Source organism: Aulonocara stuartgranti (genome assembly GCF_965226115.1).
Source record: "Aulonocara stuartgranti genome assembly, chromosome: 2".
Lineage (NCBI taxonomy): Eukaryota > Metazoa > Chordata > Actinopteri > Cichliformes > Cichlidae > Aulonocara > Aulonocara stuartgranti.
This window is the reverse complement of record NC_138940.1, coordinates 16,180,368-16,206,554: the sequence shown is the minus strand read 5'-3', so window position 1 is coordinate 16,206,554 and position 26,187 is coordinate 16,180,368. Positions and strand designations below refer to the sequence as shown.

Genomic DNA, 26,187 nt, shown 5'->3' with positions numbered 1-26,187 from the left:
CAATCACAGCCTCTGGCTCTGCCTCCAGCTCACACAATCACTGTGCAACGGTGATGCTGTTGTGCAACACAAAAGTGAAAGACCATTTGTCTGGTGCTACTGCTTTACCTTTTTCACCTTTGATCGGGTTTCATAAGATCGCTCTTGCACACACACGCACGTAGGTCAGACAGTGACCTCGCAAGCACGAAAACAACCACCGCTTTTCAGGCACGTCTTTTGTGCATGCCAAGTGCTCCCACACTGAAATAGAACAGAGAGACAATCACACACATGCAAGAGCTCAGCTATAAATAGCCTGTGTGTGTGTGTGTGTGTGTGTGTGTGTGTGTGTGTGTGTGTGTGTAACATAGCAGCAGATGTGGCTCTCCAGCGAGCTCCATCCGTCACTGTCAGGAGCGTGTACATGTAGCATCACGTGCACGGTGAAATGCAAAGAGAGGAAAAATAAAAACAGAGCTAAGCATTAACGTACCGCTGCTTTAATGTTGACTCAGCACACACACACACACACACATAAGGTACAGGGCTTGGACCTTTGACCTTGTTCCTGCCTAACCCTAACCATGGACCCATCAGCCACTGGTGAAGGTTTAACGCTGTTAACGGGCACATCAGTCAGTGTCCATACTAACACTACAGCTTCCCTCCATCCGTAACTTCCGTTATGAACGAGAATCAGAGTGTGTGAGAGAAGCTGGTTTGTGACCTGTGTGTGTGTGGTGTGTTGCACGGTGCACGTGACGGAGGGTCTCATGCAACAGCAGCAGCAGCAGCAAAGCCATATAAGGTAGAAAAGAAAGAGAGAACCAAAGACAGACTTTCTGTGACCTTTGACCTGGTTTATCTCTAAATTCGGCTCTGCAGAGGTGAACCTGCTTCTATGAGGCTGACCCAACAAGTGTGTGTGTGTGTGTGTGTGTGTGTGTGTGTGTGTGTGTGTGTGTGTGTGTGTGCGCGCATGGGTGGGTGTGTGTCACTGCAGCTGTACCAAGCACAGAAAGCAGAAAGTGTTAGTGTGTACATGTGTGCTCATCATCAGGCGTAAAGCTGCAGAGCTTTGAACTTCCCAGCTGTCCCATCAAAAGATCTGCTTCCTCTCTGTGTCTGACACACACACACACACACACACACACACACACACACACACACACACACACACACAGAGAGATCTTTTTTTTTTTCTGCATCTGTTCCTGTCACATCTCCTCTACCGGTTCTGCTGTTATGAAACAAGTATTTTTAATCCTTCGACAGGTAAACTACAGATTCAATTAAAGTAGGAGAGAATAAATATGAAGCTTTAATGATCCCAGCAGGATGCACAACAGCAGCATACACCGAGACATTAAAATGATCATTAGATTTTTTCTTTTCACTGCAGAATTAAATTCATATTTAAATATAATACTCTTCTTCAACAACCTTCTAAACCAGGAGCACCAACCACTGCAGTTCCTCGGGTGTCCAGCAGAGGCAGCAGTGAGTCAGTCCCACAGACTACCACGTTAAAATAAACATGTTTACAGCCGGACACAGAGGGTTTTAGCCTGTATAGATAATTTCCCTATTTATAACGGCTGTATGCGTTTCAAGTATTAGGGGCATGGCCTCTTTGACTGACAGGCGGATGGCGATGCAGGCAGCTGTAGCTGCTAGCTGTCATGCCAGGCTTCACCTGACCTAAAGACTGTGTTCGTGTTATCGGATAACTCTCATTCAAATGTGGTCTCTTAAAAAAGAAACATCATGGTGTCCAAAAAGCTCAAATCAAAGCTGCAAAAGGAGACGTCACAAACCAAAGGGTGATGTCATGGTTACTGACATCACTAATGAGCTGCTTGTGCAACAAACAGAGATTGCATTGTTCATATTCGGGAAAATTATTCATGACTCAAACAGACACTGTGGAAAACAGACTGTCAGTGTCTTCAGACACCCGTCACCTGGCCTTCACACACACACACACACCTGTCCAGCGTGTGTGTGTTGAAGAAGTGTATAATATTTAAATATGAATTTAAATATGAATTTATTTACTGCAGCACTTTCAGAGCTACCTCTGTGTGTGTGTGTGTATGTGTTGTTCATAGTGTCAGAGCGAGCTTCACGGCACCAGCTCACACTATTACTACACTACCCTGATTCCTCTGTTTTATATACACACACACACATAAATCTCACCGTCACCTGCGGAAACGCACACTTTGACCCGGTGGGATGGACTGTGGCTGTGCGGCATGTCACTCTGTGAATTTGCACATTTGTGGGTGTTTGATGTGTGAGTGTGTGTTTGTGTGTCAGTGTGTGAGTGTGTGTAGGATGTTCTTATGCAAGCGTTAGTCATCCCTGCAGTCTCTGTACCAGAGTACGGGAGCAGATCTGCCTCCAGTCAATCATACACAGCAGGAGTACTTACTGCAGTACTGCAGTAGGTACTCCTAGTACTAATGCAGGGATTGATTGACAGCTGGCGAGTTGCTGTGTTACCTCAGAGTTCAGAGAGAACTTCAGGGCCGTGTCGCTAACTTCCCAGAATCTGGAATCATCCGGCAAACCTGCACTTTTCTCTGCAGCTGTTTAAACATCCCACTCCACACTGTGACCCCCTGCAGTCTATCACAGAGTTTTTAACAGAGAAACGACTGAGGTTCCACCTAAGCTACAGCTCAGCGACATCTATGCCACCTGGAGTCATTGCATACCCCCCCAACAGTGCTTCCTCGACCTCAGTCGGACACATCCAGCACTTCACCGGCTCCAACATGGCTGCCAAAGAGAGCATTACATCACCTCAGAGCTCTGTATGCTGCTGCTGTATGCTCTGCATACTAACGTGCAGGCAGCCATGCAGAAACAGACCCTGGATTTGAAAGGACTTCTGCAGGAGACCTTAAATGAAGGCGAGGGCAGTTTCCAAGAAAGCTAAAATCTGTACGAGTGGAGGTTCTGGTGCGCTGGTGGCTACAATCGAGGAGGCACACCGCCAGCGAGCAGGGCGAGCACAGAAAACTCCAGAAGGCTTTTCTCCGATGGTTTCCGAGGAGTTCACACACTGAATAAAGACCCGGACCACGGCCACTGCTTTTTGATTGCACCAGAACACACACAAACACACAGGGTGGAGGCGGTGCGCTACGTTATCACACAGTATGGGAATAACAACATCCAAACACACACACGCCACAAAGAGAGCAGGAAGGCCGGCTCTGACCGCGGTATAAAACAGCAGAGAGCCAGACTGGGCCAGACCAGTACTCCAGCACCCACTCATCGATCCGTGTTAAACAGAAGTGCTGCAGAGCCTGTGGACTAACCAGGTCAAATGATTAAATATGGGACCCGCTCGGCAGCAGGCCTTCCTACAGCTCTGGTGTCCCAGTAACGAGCAGACAGAGCGTGCAATAAATTTGAGTGCTTTTGAGCGCATATAGTCAAGCTAAAGCCCACATTTGATTGACTAAACATCCATCACACACACACACGTATGTGTCATGGTAAGAGAGTGTGTGTGGAAGTGGTATACAGGAAAGAGAGGAAATAATGAAAGGCAGCTCCACCCAGGAGGCCCCGGCCCGCCCTGCTCCACTTGCGCTCCAGAAGTCCAGGTGGTCAGTGTCAGGACGAGCGTTCACTGTGAAGTTGCGTGATGCTTCGTTTCGTTTCTGCTAAACTTCAAATTATTAGTTAGTCAATCAGATCACGTTTATTCACGTGCACCAGCCAATCACCACCGAGAGTCCGATGGGCTGACCCGCCCCATTCGGCATCAGGACGAATGATCACCATCACCCCACACACACACACACACACACACACACACACACTCAGCTTTATGTCCAACTCCCACGGTCACCATGGTGATATATGTATGATTTCATTCAAAACAAGAGGATGAGATTTAGCCCAGTGTGACTGATTTATGTGTTTTTAGATCAGGAGGCTAACGGCGTTCTCACAGGAGTAATAATGTGCATGTTTCAGTTTCTGGCTGCACAAATCCAAAAATAAAATCAGCCTCCAAACTTTGATCACCACTTGATCATAGCCTGGCTCAGGTAAACCCAGCTGAGTAAACTCAGGACACGAAGACACGCACAGCTACTCTCTCACGCGTGTTTCGACACATATTCGGACAAACAGGAATGTGGCCCATTACTCCATTGCTTCATACCAATAACCAGGCTTGTGCCAATAGCACGCCCGCCTGATTGTGCAAGACTCACAAAGGTTTCAGGTACAGACAGCGTTGGCGTGGTGCTGGTTTGTATGTGCCAACTGTAACACTGTAGCAGTAATGATGTCACCACAAACTCTCAATATAAACATGTAACAAAATCACTTACACGTGTTACCGATACTTTATTGATTTTAATCACGATCAGCGACAGCTGTTACTGAGTCAGCTGCTCCTCACTCCTCACTGCAGTGTGTGTGTGTGTAACATAGCACTGGAGCACTGAGCTCTGCGGTCACGCAAGCCTGAGCAGCGTTCAGGAAGTGGGTCAGTGAGAGAGGCAGGGAGGGAGGAGTGGTGAGGAGGTTAGTTAGGAAAGGAGGGAGCATGTTGGGGTACAAATGTGAGCAGAACATGAAGTACGAAGGAGAAGAGACTGGAACGTTTCCCTGTGTTTACTGGGAGCATGTGCTCACACGTTACACACGCATGCTAACGTTGTGTGTGTGTGTGTGTGTGTGTGTGTGTGTCTTTGCATCCCAAAGAACACTGAAGGCCTCACCCTACTCTCTCTCTCCTTGCCGCATGCAGGTAAGAGCCTGCTCACTTACAACCCACACACACACACACACGCGCGCGCGCGCACACACACACACACACACACACACACACACACACCTAAAGTTTCCATCACTGTCCTGAGCCTTTCAGTGAAAGCAGTGGGTGTTTATGACCTATTATGTTACATCACACTATGGTGAGACTGCGTCACAGTTGCATCACATCTGGACTGCCAGAGCGCCGCGTTTCTAGTTCGTGATGAGTTCCTGCATCGGGCGGCTAGCCGGCATCTGTGAGGTCATACTCACAGGAAGTCGAGCTGACGGCTCTGAATGAGGCCGATATCTGTCCTGTGAGGTGACAGCAAGGACACGCATCTGTCGCACCAAACCTATTTATAACACACACACACACACGTACACACACACTCCTCTCTATTACTCTACTTTAAAACCTAGTCCTTTTATAGTTATTTTTAATTGTTGTTTCCTTCTTGGATAAAAGGCACCAAAGTGCGTGTGTGTGTACTGAACCATATCTGTGTGCTGACTGTGATGGCTTGAGTTCCTCAGTAACTGAGCTGATAAACAGTGTGCATGTTCACATCAGCCTGAGCACGCCTTCCCCTGGCACATGGTTACTACGGCTATATGCCATGCAAGCGTGTGTGTGTGTTTGTGTGTGAGCTCTCTCTCCGTGCTTGTTTACACCATGGCATGGAAATTTCCTTTAACCTTTTCTCTCGTTTACACCAGTGCCCTTGAGAGTTGTCACACACACACACACACACACACACACACACACACACACACACAGCCTACGTGGCGATAGAGGGCCCAGCCGTCCTTCTGTTGATACTATAAACTGTGTGTGCTTAGCTCATAAAACCATCAAATCTGCTTATCAGTCAGATGATTATTACTACAAATACTACTACTAGTCACAGTACTATCAGCCTCCTGCTTACAATTACTACAAGCACACAAGTACTCGGCCTCCTGCTGCTGTGTGTCTGACCAAAACAACACAAACCAGTGCTTCACACTTTACAACAGCTACATCAAACAAGTACTTATATTACAATCATGGCTCAAGAGTTGGGAGTTCACCTTGTAATCGGAAGGTTGCCGGTTCGAGCCCCGGCTTGGACAGTGTCGGTCGTTGTGTCTTTTGGCAAGACACTTCACCCGTTGCCTACTGGTGCTGGTCAGAGGGCCCGGTGGTGCCAGTGTCCGGCAGCCTCGCCTCTGTCAGTGCGCCCCAGGGTGGCTGTGGCTACAATGTAGCTTGCCATCACCAGTGTGTGAATGGGTGGATGACTGGATGTGTAAAGCACTTTGGGGTCCTTAGTGACTAGTAAAGCGCTATACAAATACAGGCCATTCACCATTTACTACTACTAGAAAGCAGCTTCTAAAGCTTCTACTACTCAGTGGAGTACTCTTGCTCTTGCTGTTTACTATACTGTTGCCAGTACTTGTTTCAGTTGCCACAACTTGTATCAGTTGTACTTCGTGTGCTGCAGTATAGTATTATATTTATACTATGCCGCTGCAGAACTACTGCAGTATTTTGTAGGTACTTGTTAGCAGCAGTGAGGTGACTTTTATCCCATGAGAAGGTTCAGTAAGGTGGAGTAGCTGCTGGGTGGTGCCGGTGCTACAGCGTGGTTCAGTGAGGAGTGAGCGAGCACTGGATGCAGACACGTGTGATTGAACGGAGCTGAACGCTGCCGTGCGCCCTGAATGTCCTCTGCTACAAGGAGAGCGTATGACAGGCTGCCTCGCACAGGTATGAATACAGGTGTGTACAGGTGAGATTGTGGCATGCCCTGTGGTACGCCTCGGCACAGAATACTTGAAACTTCCCATCATACGCAGCTGCCGCCGGCTGGGAAAAGATGTGCCGAGGCTAGTCCAGAAGTGCCGAAAGTTATTACTGCGAGCACTACGACACGAGTGACGGCGAGGAGGTGCAGCTTTAACTCGGTCCAGACGCTCAGAATTAAAGAAGCGCTGATCATGCTTCCGATGACACGTTGGCTCAGGTATGAATACAGTGTTTGAAGCCCGGGGTTTCACAGAGACGTACTTTTTATCACACAAAGCGGCTCGCCCTCTACTCTTCTTCTCTGATGCTCGCAAGGCCTTCTCGTCCTATAATCGGATGCACATGTGTGTGAAAGTACAAGCGCGGTGATGCTTGAACTAAGGAGAAGACCTGTTGTTGTAATCTCAGCCAGTAATCCTGCTGGATTACAGGACGGCGCGACACTCGGGTACCAGGGTGCAGCTGATGTTTGTGTCCTCCCATCGCAGACATTTTTACAGCTCCATACCTCCGAGTCGACGCCAGCCCAGCCAAAACATTGGCAGCGTGACAACGAGAGAGAGAGAGAGGCGCCCAGGCCTCGCCGATCAGCAGCAGACACATTTCACAGACAGAGCCTCACCCACCACAAGTCTGAGCTCAAACCCAAACCCAAGCATCGTCAAAGCCTCTGCAGTGCTCACGCTGCATGAAGGTCCACTCGGCCCGGCAGCAGAATCTGTTTCCTAAATGTGTCACATGCTTCCTCCTGTACAGACGGCAGGCTTCACACTGTTCTCGTCACCTAACTGCCTTCATTTTAAAAACAGACAGGCCTCGGCCGTGATAAATCAGGTAAGAGACACAGAGAAGTTGAAGGAAGTAGGGCAGGCGGTGAACTCTGCGACCTCCGGTCCTCCATGTTTCCCTCCGCAGCCCTGAGCTGGAGGCTGGATTCCCTCTGCTTCACCTTCCTATCAGCCTGCTACACAAAGCCACAGCAGGAGCAGGTGCACAAAGAAAACCAGCCTCACACTCATGTTGACACTATCAATCCCGACACAGAGTCCGTGAGAAGAATACAAATCACCTGTACAGGTTAGATAAGGACGTTCATGTGGAAGCATCCACGCTCAGGAAAATTTAGGAAAAAACCTCTGATTTTACGAGGAAAGACATACGCACGCCTTACTTTACCACAGGAAACGTCCTGTTCCTGGCATTAAGTAAGGACCACAACACCACAATCAGATCCTCATCAGGCTGATTGTGGACCACACAGCGCACGGCTCACAGAACCAACGAACAGCTGCGGAGCATCTTCTTCCTCTCTGCACGCCGCAGGACCCCCGCCGCCACCACAAGCATACAACTTCACAGCCAAAGACCTGCAAACCTGCCCCGCTCAAACCTCATAATGACACCAGGGTCCTGTGTGCCCATAATTCAGCTCGCCTCATTCACGGTTACACTCAGCATCAGCATCAGCTGACTCTGAAGTGACAGAGTGAAGCCAAAACTGGTTCAAACTAGAAGTCAGAACAAAGCTCCAGTCCCAAAGGACATCCCTGCTTGACCTGCTGCAGTCCCGTGGTTACTGTTTTGATGGCTTGTGATGATTTAAATGGAGTGATGTGAGCTGAAGCTCTGAAGGAGCCAGAAAAACAGAAAAGCTGAGAAAAGTGTGAGCTATGGCACAGCCTGTAAGGCAGATCATCTGCATTAAAGCAACAACCTGGAACCTGGCCCCAATGAACAGATTTACACGCTGAACATGTGCATGTGAGAGAGGATTGCTGACACATTTATTCCACTACGAGATCCTCCGGAGAGCTCAAAGTGACCAAAGCAACCCACAGCACGACCAACGGCTCTCAGCCACAGCTTCAGGAGGAAAACGATGCGCACGAAGACAGCGGACTCAAGTGGTTAAAGAAGAAGCTCTGAGCAGCTGTGAGGTCAGTAAGCCTCTGCTAGCCCCGTTTATGGAAACTGGGCTAAAGGTGACGCTGCCTCAGCTACTCCAGAGCAGAAACACAAAACGGCACATTATGAGGAGGTACGCTCGCCCGGCCTGAATCTGGAGGTCAGTGCTGATTATCTGCAGGAATATGTGACACCACTGAATGACCGTGAGGATCAGAGCACCTGAACACTCAGGTGAGGCTTACGCAGCATTAAAATCACCAAAATCTCATCTGTGATGCTGAATCCTTCATTACAGAGAGACCGCTCACCTGCAGAGCGCGCGCACACACACATGCACACACACACAGTCGTTGAAGGTGGCCAGGCTCTGAGGCGGATTCCTGATGAACCTCGGAGGGATTTGAGAGGAAGAAACCAAATTCCCAACACACACACACACACAACAGGAAACACGATCCACACCACCATCAGCAGGTCTGCTCTCATTGGCTCGGAACCTGCCCACTTACCGCTCATTTCCTGTGCCCTGAACTCGGTCTGGCAGGTGTTCCAATAGCCACACCGAGTTACTGCAGTGTATATTAGCAGCATGGTAAACACACACATCGCTTCTGGACACACGTTGCATCTAAAACTGCCGCTGTGTGTGTGTGTGTGTGTGTGTGTGTGTGTGTGTGTGTGTGTGTGTGTGTGTGTGTGTGTGTGTGAGACAGGTGAGTCACTGCAGGGCTGCAAGCTGAACACACTGCACTGCAGCACTGCACATCACGACTCCCACAGACAGATAAAAGAAGGAGAATGGCCAGGAGAAATGGAGAAAACCTTCAGAGATGTAGATCCTGTCTGCTTCTGGATGTGATGCCTGCATCCATCGCTGCCCTGGAACTTCAAAGCTCACCTCTGTCAGAGTCCACCTGCAGACTGATGTGGTTTATGTCAGGTAGGCCGAGCATCACAGGAGGAACACACCTGCTCTGGTTCTCATGATCTCCACCCTTCATCACTGCTCCTGTCAGCTATTTGTGCACTGACGCCACACACGCACTCAGAGGCATGGTGGCAATGGGCTAAATCTCCATGAAATGAACACGATAAACAGCACAGAGCGATTTTCAGCTTCATCACAGCTCTCATGTGGCTTTGGGCCCAGAGGAGGCCCAGAGTGCTTCACAGAGTGTGTGTGGGGCCTTTTTAAACTCAGCTGTGAGCAGCCACTGATCCTTTTCATGATGTTAACCACACAATTGAAAGCCTTCACACCAAGAATGGTCCAAACTTCAGCTGAGAGACTGTCTGAGCTGCTTCCTGCACAGCACCAGGTCAGCCACGAGTGTGCTGCTGGTTGGAGTGGATACCTGAGAGGACGTCCTGACGCTCCGCGTCCTCGAGCTTCAAATATCTGGAGTCTGAGTGGAGCGTCTCACCCAGCGCAAACACAGCGGTGAGGCTGGTGGGGCACGTCTGCTCCAACCCTAAACTGAGCGCGTTCAGACTTTTCTGCATGCTTCAGGATTTATTTCAGGAGCACAGAACGGTTTTTACGACGCCCACAAACAGGTGCAGCCACTTCAGTGCCCCGTGACCTCAAGACACATGCAGTGAAGACAGGAACGTCTGCCTATGTGTCCCCCCGTTTCCTGACATCAGTCGACACACATGACTCTCTGTGGCTGCAAGGTCACAGTCGCCAAGCCGAGCTAATCGTTGACCAGCTACAGTGAAACAAGGTGAGTGTCCTCGAGCCAGCCCTGCCCAGAGTCCAGCTGCAGCCAGCTGCTCATTTTACACACCTGATCCAGCCGGCAGCCTGATGGCGCTCAGCACCGACTCACCCGCAGCCCCTGCAATTGGGGTTGGCTGGCTGGCCCGGGCGTCCACAGTTCATTTAAGCTCTGAACAAGCTGCTTGTTGCGCTCTCCCAGCACACGTCAGCTGACTCCGTTTGATCGAAAATCACATTTTGCAGTGAACGTTTTTCCAGCTGAGAGCGACCTGTCTGCACGCCGCTCGCTGGGAGGAAACACTGAAGGACGGCATCAGCCTGACCTTTCAAACACTGAGCCGTCTGCTGCTTTGCTCATCAAGAACTCAAAGCAAACTGGGGAAATGCTGTGGAGCAGTCAAAGTTAGTGAAACAGCACACACAGAGGCTGCAGCAGGCAGGGAGCAGGTCTAAGACAGGCGACAGGAAAAGGAAATGACAAGCTTGAGTATGAAAAGAGAAGAAGAGAAGCACGAGGAGGTGGAGGAGGGGAGGAGGCGGTGCTGGCACTCGTCTACGTCACGGTGACGCCCCCTCCCCCCCTCCCTTCCTCCACTACAGCTCACATGACTGCAGCGGGCCTGTTCTGTAACTCCGGTCACGAGGAGAGAGTAGTATTACAATGAGCAGCCGGCAGGGGCGAGAGCCATCCACACACAGTGAGAGAGAGAGCAGCCTGCTCCAATAACCTCAGTGAATATTAACATGTTCATGCACCTCAGAGCACCGGCACCTTATCACTCTGTACAGGACCCACGTAGGGATAGCAACAACCACCCGATTGGTTCGTCTGCTCTTTATCTCCAAGGACTCTGCAGCCCAGCCTCGCAGGACACACGTCCACATCGCTGTCCCCGCCGCTCCACGCCAAGCTTCGACTCCATTTTGTTTCAGAGCAAACTTGTTCATGTTCTGATCGCACGTTTCACTCTCAGTTCAGCCGCACACGCTCAGAAGCACCAGAGACGTGTGGCTGCTCACAACAACACGGCTCAAGACTGCAGAGTGTGTGTACCAGCTGGAGACACACACACGTAAACATGTCATACACACAGCATGGACACTCACACACCAGTACACACATGTGTGGGATTATATTTACTATGATGTGTGTGAGGGTTGCCCCAGGCTGTGTGTTTGTAACGTACTATACTGTGTGTGTGTGTGTAACAGTGTGTGTGTGTGTAACAGTGTGTGTGTGTGTTACAGTGTGTGTAAAAGTACATGTAAGTGTATAAATAGTCCACAGTCTCCCCTGTATACACACACACTCACAGTAACCTGCTTAAGCTGCCAATCAGCTGTGACAAATCCCCCCACCGCCCCAGCCTCAGCCTGATCATCTCCACTCACACACGCGCACGTGCACACGCACAAGGACAGACGGAATAGTTTGCGCGTGTGCCCCGCACGCAGCAGATGGAGATCAGAGCCGATAAGTTCCGGTGTCGCGTGAGAATTTTTCATTTCAGGGGCGTGCACGAGCAGAGTTCCCTCCGCGCACAGCACGAGGCTGCTCGGATACACGCGGGTCCACTCCACGCATCACCATCATCATCCTCACCCCGATTCACCGATGACCTCTCCCCCTCACACACACACACACCGGTTTAACGGGAAAATAAACACCACGTGACCCAAACAAACGTTTTGTAACGCGCGGTTACGCAAAGCCTTACAAAACGCTCTGAGTTCACCTGAGCGGAGCCGCGCGCCCTTCCTCGCTCACAGCACCAGCACCGGATTCGGCACCGGGACCGGCAGACCGGAGCGGGACGCACACAGACAGGTCCCCAAACACGGACACTATCTTGCACACACACACCAGTTTTAATCCCGAATATGACGAACAGTTCACGCGTGAGGACACAACACGTGTCCCGGTCTGCGTGCCGACAAGAAAACTTCCTCCAACACTGCGTCAAAGTCACACACACACACACACCCGGACCCACGCGCATGCAGACTGGGTCGGGATGCCGCCGCTGGCTCCCTTCACGCGCCCCGGTCCGCAGAGCTGCATGTGCATGGACGGTCTCTCACCTGGCTGCGCGAGCTCTCTGTCAGGTAACTGAAGACGAAGGACGACAGCTCCTCATCCAGCAGCGCCGCGCAGTCCGCCATCTTCCACTGAATGAGGAGCCGCGGAGCCGGGCGGAGAGTATAGCGGGAGGAGGAGCAGCGGCGCGGGAGCGCGCCTGCAGGGGGCGCCTCTGCTCACCCGCACACCACACGTGCGTGGACCGCGAGCGTCAGGATCGGCGTACCTGAGCGCCCACACAGGGACAAACATGAGGCCCGGGACCCAGAGGCGGCCCCCGGGGGGCTTAATTTGTGTGGCGTCATTTGCCCGGACCCCGCTGCTCTCTCTCTCTCCCTCACACACACACAAACACACACACAGTAACACTCTCTCTCTCCCTCTCTCTCACACACACCCATACACACACAGTAACACTCTCTCTCTCTCTCTCCCTCTCTCTCACACACACCCATACACACACAGTAACACTCTCTCTCTCTCTCTCTCTCTCTCTCACACACACACCCATACACACACAGTAACACTCTCTCTCTTCTCTCTCTCTCTCTCCTTTTCCCTCACACACACATACACACTCTCTCTCTCACACATACGGTAACACACCTGCTCCTCACTCTGGACTCTTCATAACTTTGTTTTGAAAAGCACAGGTGTGGACAGCATCCTGTGGCGGTTGCCAGGCAACTGTAAAGCCAACTTCTGTCAGTCACTGAGTCAGCCTGCTGCCATTGGCCGAAGGCATTCAGGTGAGGGCCTCGGCGCTGTGCCCTGGTGCCAGTGATGCTGCAGGCTGGTGTTACCGACACTTTTAATAATTCCAGCTTCTGAGCCGCGGCGTCACTTTTACAGGATGAATTACCATCAATTTACAAATCCTGAAAACATCTGAATGAGCAGCAATAACAAAACAGCTTTTAGCATTCCTGAATGTAGACGTGCCTGTTGGGTCAGCTTAGCGGACAGAAACAACATATCGATCCAATACCAATAACTGTATCAGTACTATCGATATTTGGATCAATCCCACCTCCATCTTTGGGTGGAGAAGAGGGGCAGGTTTGCAGGTGCTGTGAAATACTGAAACTTCATGTTTTGTCTGATAAACTGATCAGCAGGGCCGATATCAGCCTGCAGTATTTACTTTAGTCTTTCTTTGTTGTAATTGAGATTATGTTGATTAATTATTCTTAAATGAGTAAATCAGCCAGGTGGGCTCAGCATCGGTCAGTCAGGCCGGGCAGGTGAGCCTGCTTTGCTCCCAGCTCACTGGATACAGCCAGACTTCATGATTCCTGGGAACACGGCGGGTTTGAGCCCGCGCTGGAATGGTAGCGCTGGGCAGGATGACTGCTGTGTTTGCTTCGGATTACTCCTCACCCCCCACCCGACCCTGTAGCTTGTCACGTGTTCCATAATGTTGTGCTGTGGACATTTATGTGCTTTTTTGTGCAGAGGAGTTTTTTTGTTTCCTGTTCTCATGCTGTCCTCCTAGGAGCCAAGCATGAGTAGAGGTCTCTTTTTTTCCTCTTGTACTTTCCAATTGTAGTGTATATTTCAGTGTTTGTTTTCTGTAACGCTACCGATCTCCGACCTGTATCCCCATGTGATGTCGGTGTTGTGCGTGTAAGGTCGGGGGGGAGGTCGGGTCCAATTTCACTGCAGGGCAACCTGCATGTGGCGAATAAAGCCTCGATTGATTGATTGATTGATTGATTGATTGATTGATTTCTCTGTGTGAGATCGAAGCAGCGGATTAAGTGTGAGCTGTACACAGAGCCGGCTGTGTCTGACCTGAGTCATCCCACAGGGTCAGCTCCACGTCAGCACATACTCACTTTACCCCAAGTTATACCAGAAAGATGCTTTAACGTCCCCAACATATACACTCACTGGCTACTTTATTAGGTATACCTGTTCATCTGATTATTACACAAATACCTACTCAGCCAATCACACGGCAAGACGAGCAGCTGAAGTTCAGACTGAGCATCAGAATGATGAAGAAAGAATGTGGCATGGTTGTTGGTCTGAGTATTTCACACACTGATCTCCAACCATCTCTGAGCTCAGAGGAAATAATCAGCCAGCAGCAGCTCTGTGGGAGGAAATGACTCGCTAAGGTCAGAGGAAGATGGACAGACTGCTTAGATAGGAAGGCAGCAATAACTCCAATAACCACTCGCTACAACCAAAGTCTGCAGAAGACCATCTCTGAACCTTGAAGCAGATGGGCTCCAGCAGCAGACGACCACACCAGTGTCACTGCTGTCAGTAAGAACAGGACAATGAGGCTACGGCTAACACAGACTCTCAAACCTGGACAACAGAAGCTGGAGAAACATTTCCTGGTCTGACAGTTTAAAGCATGGATCCATCATGCCTGTGTCCATGTTCAGGCTGCTACTGGTGGGATTTTCAGTAAAAAAAAAAGCAGGTCCAAACTGGTATTAGCAGGTGTACACAAAGTGTCTGGTGAGTGTATCTCGTGCTCCGGTGCAAAGTTTCTAATGATGAGTCAGTATATAAACAGTAACCCTGTGAGGCTGCTTCAAACACTCGTTTATCACAGCGTTTCTCCTCTGGGATCTGTGTGATGTCACAAATTGAGGATCTCACTAACGCAGCACCAGGTGTGAACAGAAACAGCTCGTTTCAGACCGAGGACTGACGGGGGAGGATACAGAAGGCTTATTCTGAATTGTGAATCATGCAAAGCTGCCCTGATAGAGCCCAGGAACAAAGAGTGGAGATGGAAATGAGCAGAATAAATCAACTTTAATGTGACTGCGTGTTTCATGTACTGTAACATTATCAGATTATTGTGAAAATGCATTCCAGGATACGTTGCCCATAATATTACATAACGATCCATTATTGCTGTATGATGCAATCCAAAGCTTCATTGACATGCAGACTGCAGAATGTGCTGTGACTGCTGTGAGTCTGTGTAATGGCAGCTGTTCCAGATAGAAAGCAGCGGGAAAATGGAGACGCACACAGTGATTGTAATGTGATTACTGCAGAGCCAAGTTTTTGCTCTCATTTTGCTGTCGGTCACAGAAACGTGCTCCTCGATCCAAGTCTTATTTTGTAGTTGTGACTGATGATGTTTGGGACAGCAGCACGTCTGTGGGAAGCATCCGCGCCACCTGTTTGAGGGTCTGAATGTTCATGTTTCTCAACAGTTCTGGTCTTTTCTGTGCTTTAATGCATGAACGCGGGGCCGAGTTATGCATTATGTCAGTGAGGAGTGCACAAGCACGAGGCAGAGACCGAGTGTTAGAAGTATGCAAAGTATGCATACAGCGAGTGTCATAAAAGAGAGGAAGTGACTGCAACAAAAAGGGAAACATGTCTGAATAATTCTGCATATCTTATTTATGTGTGTGTCACATGAGCCACTTCAGCCAATACCAGTGAAGATGGATTAAACAGACTGATCCATCCAGGCCTGCAGGTTTCTTTGGTTCTGTGTTTCCAGCAGGTCACTGGTTTAAACACCCCACCATCAGAAACATCAAACTACGGAAAAGAACCCGTCAATTCCCAGTAGAGGGAGATGGTGCTAGGTAGGGCACGCTCTAAGCAAACCGCCAACCAACATCACCAGGTAGGCTCTCAGGTGGAAGGCAAGTGAAAGAGAGGCCACCCAAGAAACACCCGGCAACAAGACCTCGAAGCAGAAGCAAAAACGATGGGCTACACCTGGGCCCAACTGAAAAGAATGGCCCACACCCCGTGAGGGGGGACGGGTAGTAGTACTGGTTTAAACATCTGTCTGATCCACTGAAGAAGAGGCCAATGCCTAAAAAGAATCGTGAGTGATGCTCAGACAATGTTTAAGGAACGTTTCCAAAGTCTGTAGCAGCACCTGAAGCTCCGATTTCATATCCTGCATTTGGTTCTGGTCCAGTCTCCACAGCTTTACAAACACTTGCAGGCTTTACCTGAGTAAAACACCCACAGTTCATAGCGCCGGGTCATGTTTGATGGAGCTGCTCTCTGTGAGGCTACGCCAGCATTTCATTTTCAAAGGTAATGATTACTGAGCAGGCACAGAGCATCTGTTACCAAGGTAATAGACACACCTAACCTGCTCTGGTGCAGACCAATCAGATCTCTGGACGGTAGCGCCACATTTCCTGGAGGATGGGTTGGGGCTGCTCAGAGGGTCACAGGATTGGATTTTGTGTGAGGAGCATCATTAAAAATAGCAAATTTTATAGAAACGTATTTCTGCTCTATTTTTCTGTGATCCTCACTCAGCCCTGAGCCCAAACTCAGACACAACTTTAAAGCCTCCCCAGGCTGCAGGACAGAGTCAGCTCCTGTGCTCTGATGCTGATCACTGTTAAGCTCTGTCTCTGAGTGGGGCACAGCTCAGCTCTCATCTGTTTAACCTCCTCAGATTTTTCTTTCTTCCTCTGTCCATCAGCCGCTCTGCTGCCAGAAGACCTGTGCAGGTTTCTGATTGGCAGACTGAGGGAGGTGACGACCACCTGATGATACTGTTAGGATAAGTGACGCCTGACTAACACAACCCCAGGTGACGAACAGTTTCTGTCCCTGCGTCCTGAACGGCCGGCCTGTTTCCTCCTGCAGGAGTAAAACTATTTTAGTTATTGCACCCGCTGTGCCAACTGGTAAAAATAGTGTTTGCCATAATTTACAGAGCTGCCATGTCTGCACACTGTTTCTGTCGGTGGTGTCCTCAGAAGAATCAGCCAGCGTGACTGAGATACCAACAAACTTTCCAAGCTGCATTCCATTGCTGTCCTCTTCTTATGTTAGTGAATTTTATAATCATATTTCAGGCCTTCAGCCAGCTCAGTGAACAGACCGAGATACATCATAACAGAACAAGAGTGTATGCTCCAAACTACACCATTTTTAAAAGTGCTGATTCTCTGGGGAAATATGTCGCAACCATAAACAGCCCGCAGCTCCTTTCGGATTTTGTTATCCTTGAGTACAAGCAGTGAAGACTGAATAAGACAAAAGGAGCCAGAGAAACAAGGAAGAGCTGTTGAGGGTTAGAAAACAGAAGCCTGTGGAGCCAGGCAACGACTCGGGACGGCAGAGGGGCTGTAAGGGCCCGAATGGGCCCCAGTGAGCTGCACAGGCACTAAGCACAATCCTGTAAGCAGAGACGTGTGCGTGTGTGTGTGCATTCACATTTGAGTATTCCTCATGGAGCGCTCACTGATCCAAAGAAAGGCTGATCTGTAAGGTCAAACTGTCACCAGCGGGTCTGTGCTGTGGCAGGTGACCTCAGGGACAAGTACAGCATGTCACCCGGTGACAGCCTCGGCTATCAGGGAGATGGCTTCACACCGACACCACTTTCATTTACAGATTTTTTATCAGATTAACCGAGAATATAAGGTTTTGTGTTTCTGTAGTTATTCCATAGCCATTCATGTTACAAAGAGTGCAGGTTACTGTGCTGCTGTTCTCAGCAGATCTCTGTGGCTCTCTGCAGAACCATCAGAGACTACAATCATCAGTATGGATTGATCGTGTAGAAGCAGTACATGAACAGTAAGTAAAAACATGCATGCTGGTAACGCTGAGTTACCTGTCACCATTTCTTATTTCTGCTGAGGCCTCACATCAATGCTGCATGTCAGGATCACGCACCGCAGTCACGCTGGCGTGCGGATCCAGCCCAGGCTCGGTGCTCCTTTAAAGGCAGCCCTGAGTCAGACAGGCCTGAGAGCCGAGCGTTACCGAGTGGAAACTTGGTGTCACCTCCGTGGAAAGAAACTCTATGACTGTGTGGCCACTACCAGCTCCACCACCATCATCAAGTTTGCTGACGACACCGTCGTGGTGGGCCTGATCTCTGATAACAACGAGACGGCCTACCTGAAGGAGATTAGGAATCTGGAGAACTGGTGCCAGAGGAACAACCTCCTTCTAAACGTCAGTAAGACAAAGGAGTTGATAGTGGACTTCAGCACTAAGCAGGAGAGGAACTACCAGACCCCCGTCATCAACGAGTGCCCAGTGGAGAGAGTGGACAGCTTCAAATACCTTGGAGTTCACATCACGCAGGACCTGTCATGGTCCTGTCACATCAACACCGTGGTGAAAAAGGCCCGACAGCGTCTCTACCACCTCAGACGCTTGAGAGACTTCCAACTGCCCTCCAAGGTGCTCAGGAACTTTTACTCGTGCACCATAGAGAGCATCCTGGCGGGAAACATCTTAACCTGGTTCGGGAACAGCACCATGCAGGACAGACGAGCTCTACAGAGGGTTGTGCGGTCAGCTGAGCACACCATCCGCTCCGAGCTCCCTGACCTGCACTCAATCTACAGCAGGCGGTGCTGGACCAAGGCCAGGAAGATCGTGAAGGACCTCAGCCATCCCAACAACAGACTGTTCTCTCTGTTGAGGTCAGGAAAGCGATTCCGCTCCCTGAAGACCAACACAGAGAGACTGAGGAGGAGCTTCTTCCCGCAGGCGATACGGTCTCTCAATCACACCACCACACAGTACTGACCCACACATATAGTTCTTACACACACACTGGACTTTCTGGACTTTGTTTTTGCACAACACTGGTCACTATATTCTTCATTTCCAGTTAATACTTGTACAGCTGCTGTTATTGTGTGATTTCTTCATACATTCTTATATAGTTCTATATTGTGTATTTTGTTGTACAGTTATTTTATTTTCAACTTTAATTTATATATTTTATCTTATTCTTCCCAGTTAAATTTACCCTTCATTCTAATTTGTGTTGTACAGTTATTTCATTTTTAACCTTAATTTATATTTTATTCCTTCCTAGTTAAATTTACCCTTTTTAATTTTTCATATTTATTTCCTATCTTATTCATAGCCTTTCCTTTTTTGTTTTCTTTAGGTCACGAGCAGTTGTCCAAGCATTTCACTACATATCGTACTGTGTATGACTGTGTACGTGACAAATAAAATTTGAATTTGAATTTGAATTTGAATTTGAATTTAATGGACTGATGCATCTGCACACCATTAATAATTTTCTGACAACAACCTTCTCACCAGCACTCAAGGAAATGTTATAGCTCAGAGATCACTCTGATTTAAATGTGGATTTGATAATTAAGGAACATTTAAAGAAAAGTTAGGATTGATCCTTTGGCATCATATATCGCTGAGGAAACAAACCTGTCCACAAGTATTCACACACAGCTGCAGATCATTTAAACTCTGTGGGTCTGGTGGAAGAGCGGGCTGTCAACCTGTTGGAAGGTTGGTGGTTCTGCTTCTGCTCTGCAATCACTGCAAACGTCGCACAAACACCCAAAAACAAGTGTGTGAAAAGAATAAATGCAACTTGAGACATTATGTCATGAAAGGTGAAGGATAAAGTGATTGAGACAAGATTTCCACAGCTGTGGATGTTAGTGTCAGTAGATGCTTCCACATGGGCGGGGCCATCACAATGTCATCTCAGTGAGATCATTTTATGCCGAGTTTGTGTCAAACTCGGCAGTGTGCTCTTCCTCCAGAGCACGCTGCTCTGGAGGAAGAGCGGATCAACTACCAGTCAGAAGGCTGATGGTTCAATTCCCCTCTACTCCAAGCTGCAAGTCGAAGTCAGTATAACTTGAGTTGGAACGAGGCTCGTAGCGAGACGCTACCATTTACCAGACAATCACAGGTAGCTCCTCCCGAAACGCTCCTCCGTGGCTCTAACAGGACCATCATCAGACCAGTGAGCAGTGACTTAGAGGTCAGCTGATCAGTAGGCTCAATCAATCAGCCAGTTTAATCAGCCAGAGGAGTCACCCTGGTCTGCCTGCTGGTCACACCTGTGTGTCTAATGTTTTGCCTCCTTATGGTCACTCAACAGCCCTCTTTGACCTTTGACCTTCCAATCCAGCAGCAGTGTGTTCTTTGTCTTTCTATGACTCTCTAAGTCATTCCACAGTCGGCTCAGAGCAGCCCTGCTTTAGCCAACTGTGAGTGCCAGTAAGTCCACGCCAGCAGATTATTAGCAACGGCCAAGGTGACATTCTGTTTTCGGCCCACAGCGTCGCCATGATGTGCTCTGACAAGCAGGTAAAACACAAACAGACGACACGCTGTCAAAGCAATGTTCAGAAACGTGTTTCCACTGAGCGTCCTGCACGAGTGGCTTCAGACAGGAAACCAGCCCACTCGTTCAGTGTGAGATGCTGCATTGTCAAAGGTAAAGACACATACACACCGTTCTGTGGCATCAGGACACATCTGCAGGACGTGAGCGTGCTGCGGCCTTCGAGCGCTGCCATTGATACGACCGGCGAGTGGACACGAGCCCCTCTGCAGTGTTTTTAAAGCACTATATCCCCATGCTGAGAGAAATAACATGGAGTAAAGATGGCGGCCGTGTGAAGATGGGATTTCAGCCAATCAATCAATACCAGGACCTGAGCCATGTTTCCACTGCAGTGGGGTGTTTGAATTCATTCATTCATGTTTTAGTCACTCTGCAAGCTCCACAGGTTAACACCTGAGATGAGCCCAGGTGTGTGTGTGTGTGTGTGTGTGTCAAAACATGTTCCTGGAGACACCTACTGAACAGGAAGCTGCCATTTGAGCAGGGGGCGTGGTCAGTATGCAACAGGGTTACACAAGAGTGAAAGTGGGTCAGGTAGAGAGGCCTTATTACTAAACGCGCTGCTTATAGCTCACTGAGGTTTGCTTTAAATGCCATCACATCCCACCTGTGGGCAAATCACAGGTGTGTGATACCAGAGCATCATCCAAATGGCCACAAAGCAAACACAGGAAGGGCTTCGTGTTTAGGGAAACAACCACAGAGTCATGGATTACATAAGATCATCTCACAGCGAGTCAACAAGCAGAAAACATGAAACCAGGTTGGACTGCAGGGTCAGCTACAAGCCACACAGCACCCACCTGAGTGATCTCCTCACAGCCAACTCCCCTCCACCATCCTGCATTTCAATCACACACCATTCCTCTCATATCATCATATCATAGTCCTTCGATGACACACGCGAGAAAGCAGGAGGGAACCATAGAGAGATAACAAGATGCCTCATGTTCACACTCACAGCAAACCCTCAAAGTGTTTACCACTTTCACAAAGTCAGAAGTCCTCTGAGCTTTCAGCGCAGCAGGCTGAGCTTCAGCTCCACGTAGGACCTCTTTGCCACGCTCGCTTTTTGAAAGGCCGGCAGGTTCTGACACTGTAACAGTGTCTTTTGTGTGTAGTCAGCAGGTATCGTTACATCATCCATAAAACCTGTCTGACCTCGGAGGTCAGGGTTGGATTCAAATGGCCAGGATGGAACGACAAGCAGAAGATAAAGTAGGAAACGTGTCTTTCATTAACTGGTGCACACGTGGCCGCGCCATCACTAAGAGCACGGCTGTGGTCGGTGTTTAGACTCCGCCTTTCCTCTCTCTAGACTCGGCACAGACGTCCGTACAGCAGCAGTGAGCTGCACAGATCTTCCATCCTCGGTCTGCTCTCTCGTCAGATCATCGCACCTGCATGAATGCAGCTAATGGATCGACTAGGTTCAGAAATGAGCCCAGAACCTGAGCAGCGCTTACAAGAACAGAAATAGAAAAGCTTTCTGCTTCAGCACACACGCAGGTCACAATCCGCCCACACCTCTGTGTGTCTGCGCTAACACAAGTTAAATTCCTGCTCTCCTTCATCCCACATTTCTCTCTCTATTCCCACTGGATGTTGTTCCCTCGCTCCACACAAAAGTGATAACAATAAAATTGAATTCACAGCAAAACACACGATATTCCCACAGCAGCAGCAGCGTGTAACTCCAGTCATGAGTTAATGCCGTAATACTCACCTCACATCAGCCAGGAAGATCAGAACCCCCCCATCACTGACCGACTGCCTGAGTCACATCGAGCCCTGGTAAATTTAACAGCTTCGGTACATTTCTGCAGTTCAACAGTATTTCCTTGGCCTCCACCAATAACACACTGCACTGTTAAAGTTCAACAAATATTACAATAAATCATTTTATAAAAAGTAAATGTTAAAGGCAATATACACTTTTGAATCTGTGAATAGCAGATTTGATTAACTACACCATAAACTGCTGAAACTTTAACACTGTAATGTGTGTTGATGCACGCTCAATCTTCCAGGTAAGGAAATCCCAACAAGATGACTCTGTTCATCTTTTCAGTGAAATGTTTCATCATCATCAGGTGACTTCTTCAGTCTCAGCTGACTGCAGGTTTCCAACCTTAAAAACAGTACATTTGCACAATAACTGAAACTAGCACCACTAACAATGGGCTGTGAGGTCAGTTCCTTGATTATTAATATGCAAATTCTCATGACCATTGATCGAAGACAACTGATCAATGGCTATGAGTGCCATTTACATAGAGTTGGGGAATGGCTGCAATCACAGCATTGTAAGAAGGTGACAGATGTACCGTTAGGCCCCCTCCTCGATTCAGAGATGGTCTTTCCCTTTTCACGTAAATGGCCTCCTTGACTCCCCACTCAAACCAGCATTCCTCCCTGTACAGGATGTGTACATCCTTATCACTCGATGAGTGGCCTGACGAGGTAGCTCTTCTGTGGGTTGTTTGGTTTCCCCGATGTATAAATCATCACAATTCTCCTGGCACTTAACAGCATACAGTATATTACTCTGTTTGTGTCGGGAGACCTGATCCTTGGGGTGGACCATTTTTTGGCACAGTGTGTTTTAGGGTTTAAAAGCCACAGAGACCCAGTGTTTAGAAAAAAATGTGTCTCAGCTTTCTGATACTCCTGACACGTATGGGATCACTAACGATCACTCTAAAAATTGTAACATTTACATATACTACACCACTGCCCTGGTTCTCTTATTTTTCAACAGCTGCTTGGTTAACATTCATATTCAAAAACAATGACCATTATAAATTTCTTAGTTATTGCTAAAAAATGAAAAAAGGTTCTCAAACTGCTGAACTCTGAATGAATACGGTGTTGTTCAGTCCTTTGGGACAACTGTAGTGCACAGATCACTCCAAACATTACCAACAAATTGATCGGCAGTTCTTGGGAGACTGCTGATCATCAGACTCGTGGTGAATGAAGAGAGAGAGTGATAAAATTCACAAGATAATTTTATGACAAATCATCTCTCCAATTCACTTTTTAGCAGAAATCTGGTTTACACCAGCTGTAACCCAGAGGATTCTGCTGCTTGTCACTTTATCTTTGTGTTTAAGCATCACCCAGGAACTTCTGGTGTGTAGGAGTTATGTTTGAAAGCTATGTATTATTTTAGTTACAACTCTGTATTCCTGTAGTTGTTTTGAGAACAAACTACACAACGGTAGGTAGAAACTGATGATCTGTGTTGTAGACAGTAATCAGTTCTGAGGCCACAGAACCTGTGACAAACGGAGAGGGAAGGCTGAGATGGTCTGGATATGTGCAGAGGAGGGATAGTGGATATAGTGAACAATAGTGGATGTTGAAGTTTGAGCTGTTAGGTAGGAGGAAAAGAGGAAAGCATAAAAATTAAAAGAAACTGGGCTAATGCTAAAATCTCCACTGGAAGTTCATGATAAATCTCTTTCCACTGTGAAGGTTTTAAATTTGCACCAAAACGTTTGCTGCCTTACCTGTATCAATGAGCCCTCTGTTTGAATAAAGTCATCAGTTGAATAAGACGACTGTAGACCGTGTTGGGCATGCTCTGTTTGAACCACTTCGAAGGGGGGAGCTTTGACCCTACACTGGAGGAAAAAAGTGAAATACAGGAAAACTACTTAGTTCAAAATGAATTGAACTATGATTATGTGATAGCTATGGCTCTTCCATACAGGTGTAAGGCTACTCCAAGTTTCGACCTGCCAGCATCTTTACTATGGTGAGAACAAGAATCTAATTTCAAATCAAAGTGAGTGAAGTGGCGAGCACATTTGGTTTCTGGTAATATTAGACTGATTTCATAAGATGTACAAAACAAGAATCCCAATGTTCGAAGGCCTGCTTGAAACATATCTGAACAAAAATTCGCATGAATTTTTCGGAAGGAAGAGACGAATTCTGTAATACTTTTGTTTTAACTCAGACGTGCAGCAAAACATTCCTCCCAAAAGGATCTGCCGTTTCTCTACATGCAAACCCTAAAGGTTAACTTCTCTTTGCTTTAACCAACTCATATCACTTAACTAACACTTACTCTTTTTCATCAGTTCTGAATCCTTCTTCAACCCCATTCCCATAAATGTGAAAGATTATACTTTATTATAATGTCTGTACACCATGATAAGCATTGTATGAAAAAGGAAAGAAAAATCAAATATGTCAGAATAACAAATTATCTTAATGTGTTTAAATGTGTCTCAGCTACCAAACTCAGCTAACTTAGTGACATGGCTGCTAGCTTATTAACTGCTAGCTAACACAGTGCCCCTGAATGAGAAGTGCTTTGCTGACGTTTCACTACACAAAGAAATCTGAAGGACCGTAGGACGCAAACAGCGCTGGTAACGGTCGCAGTGACGAACATAGAGCCACCTACCGGCTGTGTTTCTGGCTTCTCAATGAGTCCTAAATCCTGCCGCTCCCAGGTCAAAATAAAACAACTGCAGACAAATGTGCGGAGCGCCGTAGTTGACAGGAAATTACCTCACTAGTGAAGTCTTTATTAGAAGAACATAAGATTTAGAAAATAAAATAATAAAAAGGTTGAGTCTTTTTAAGTACTGCACTTGATACAGACTTTTGTAATGCTCAAATAAATTCACTGTAGTAAACTTATTTTAAAGTCTCAAGTTGTTTTTTAAATGTTGATTTAGGCCACCCCCCCCCCACACACACACACACACACTTTCTGCACAATGTAAGTCAGAGAATCTATGAAGACACTAAAGCTGTTGCGCCAGAATGTCTTACTAAAGAGGTTCTTTTAAATACAAGGGCAGAGCGAGCAACAGGAACCCAGGCAGAGATGATGCAGGTATGATCAGAAACAGTTTATTCCCCAAGGCGGACAGCAGGAATAAAACAAACCAAAGAAAACAGTTCACAATAAAATGTTCTCAATATGCTGAAATTCCCACCAAGACTAGATAAAATTATTCTAAAACTGTTAAAAATACAATTCTCTTCATGCACTAAAATCCCACTATCAATCACACACGTTGTCACCTACTGTTGCAGTCCCTGCTGTCGGGACTGGGTCACCACGTCACGCTGAGAGGTCTGTCTCCAGATGAGGCGTCGTACCCCCACCATCAGGCAGTGGGTCCCTCGTTTTCCACCTGGCCTTACTGCATTCCTCTTCATATCTGGGGCCTCTCTCCTCCCAGTGCTCAGCATTTATTCAAACAGAATAAAATCATGCAAATAAAAACTACACTCAAATAAATACTAAAAATCAGAATAAAACCAATATAAAAGATAAATACAAATTTCCACTGTGTGACATGAACAACTGATACAAGATGAGCACGTTTTACTTTTGCTCCACTGTCTTTTCTCAGAATCTAAGCAGCCCAGCTCTTACATCAGACTAAAGACATATCTTTTATGTTTAGGGTCAAATTGAAAACCAAAGCCATGTAACTGAAAGAAACAAGTAAAATCAAATTCTGTTTTATAAGTAGTAGATACCTGATGTGCAAAATAGTTGAAGTTGAATAATAATAAGTTGAACTAACTCAAATGGAAGAAAATGTTACATGAACTTAAGTTAGGACTGTTTTCTTTACTTTATTTAATTACTTTGAGAGTTTGGATTTACAGTGCGTGTAGAAACGTTACATACGCAACACAGTGGTCAGAAGGACCCACGCTGGTCATGAGGTGTCTGCAGAGGTGCCTGCAGCATCTTAGCAGACTTCTCTGTGAGGTCTGAGTCCTGCTTTCATTAAAAATGATTTGAGATGACGCCTCATCATTCAGGA

At 47.7% G+C, this 26,187-nt stretch overlaps 1 protein-coding gene across 4 annotated transcripts in view; it reads right to left on the bottom strand.

Moving 5' to 3' along the window:
* Positions 1-24,889, bottom strand: part of ppargc1b (peroxisome proliferator-activated receptor gamma, coactivator 1 beta) — a 70,006-nt gene extending 45,117 nt beyond the window's left edge. Inside the window, exons 1-2 of one of the 4 annotated variants that reach the window (XM_082551156.1) lie at positions 24,801-24,889; positions 23,896-24,004 (exon numbers count right to left, since the gene is read on the bottom strand). Coding sequence is in view for 1 of the 4 variants with exons in the window: in XM_082551154.1 (XP_082407280.1) it covers positions 12,282-12,362 (81 nt within the window). In the remaining 3 variants the exon portion in view is untranslated. Of the gene's footprint in view, positions 1-12,281; positions 12,466-23,895; positions 24,010-24,458; positions 24,704-24,800 lie in introns of those variants that run through there. The other 3 variants (XM_082551155.1, XM_082551154.1, XM_082551157.1) reach the window with 3 other exon arrangements.
* Positions 24,890-26,187: the final 1,298 nt, after the last annotated feature.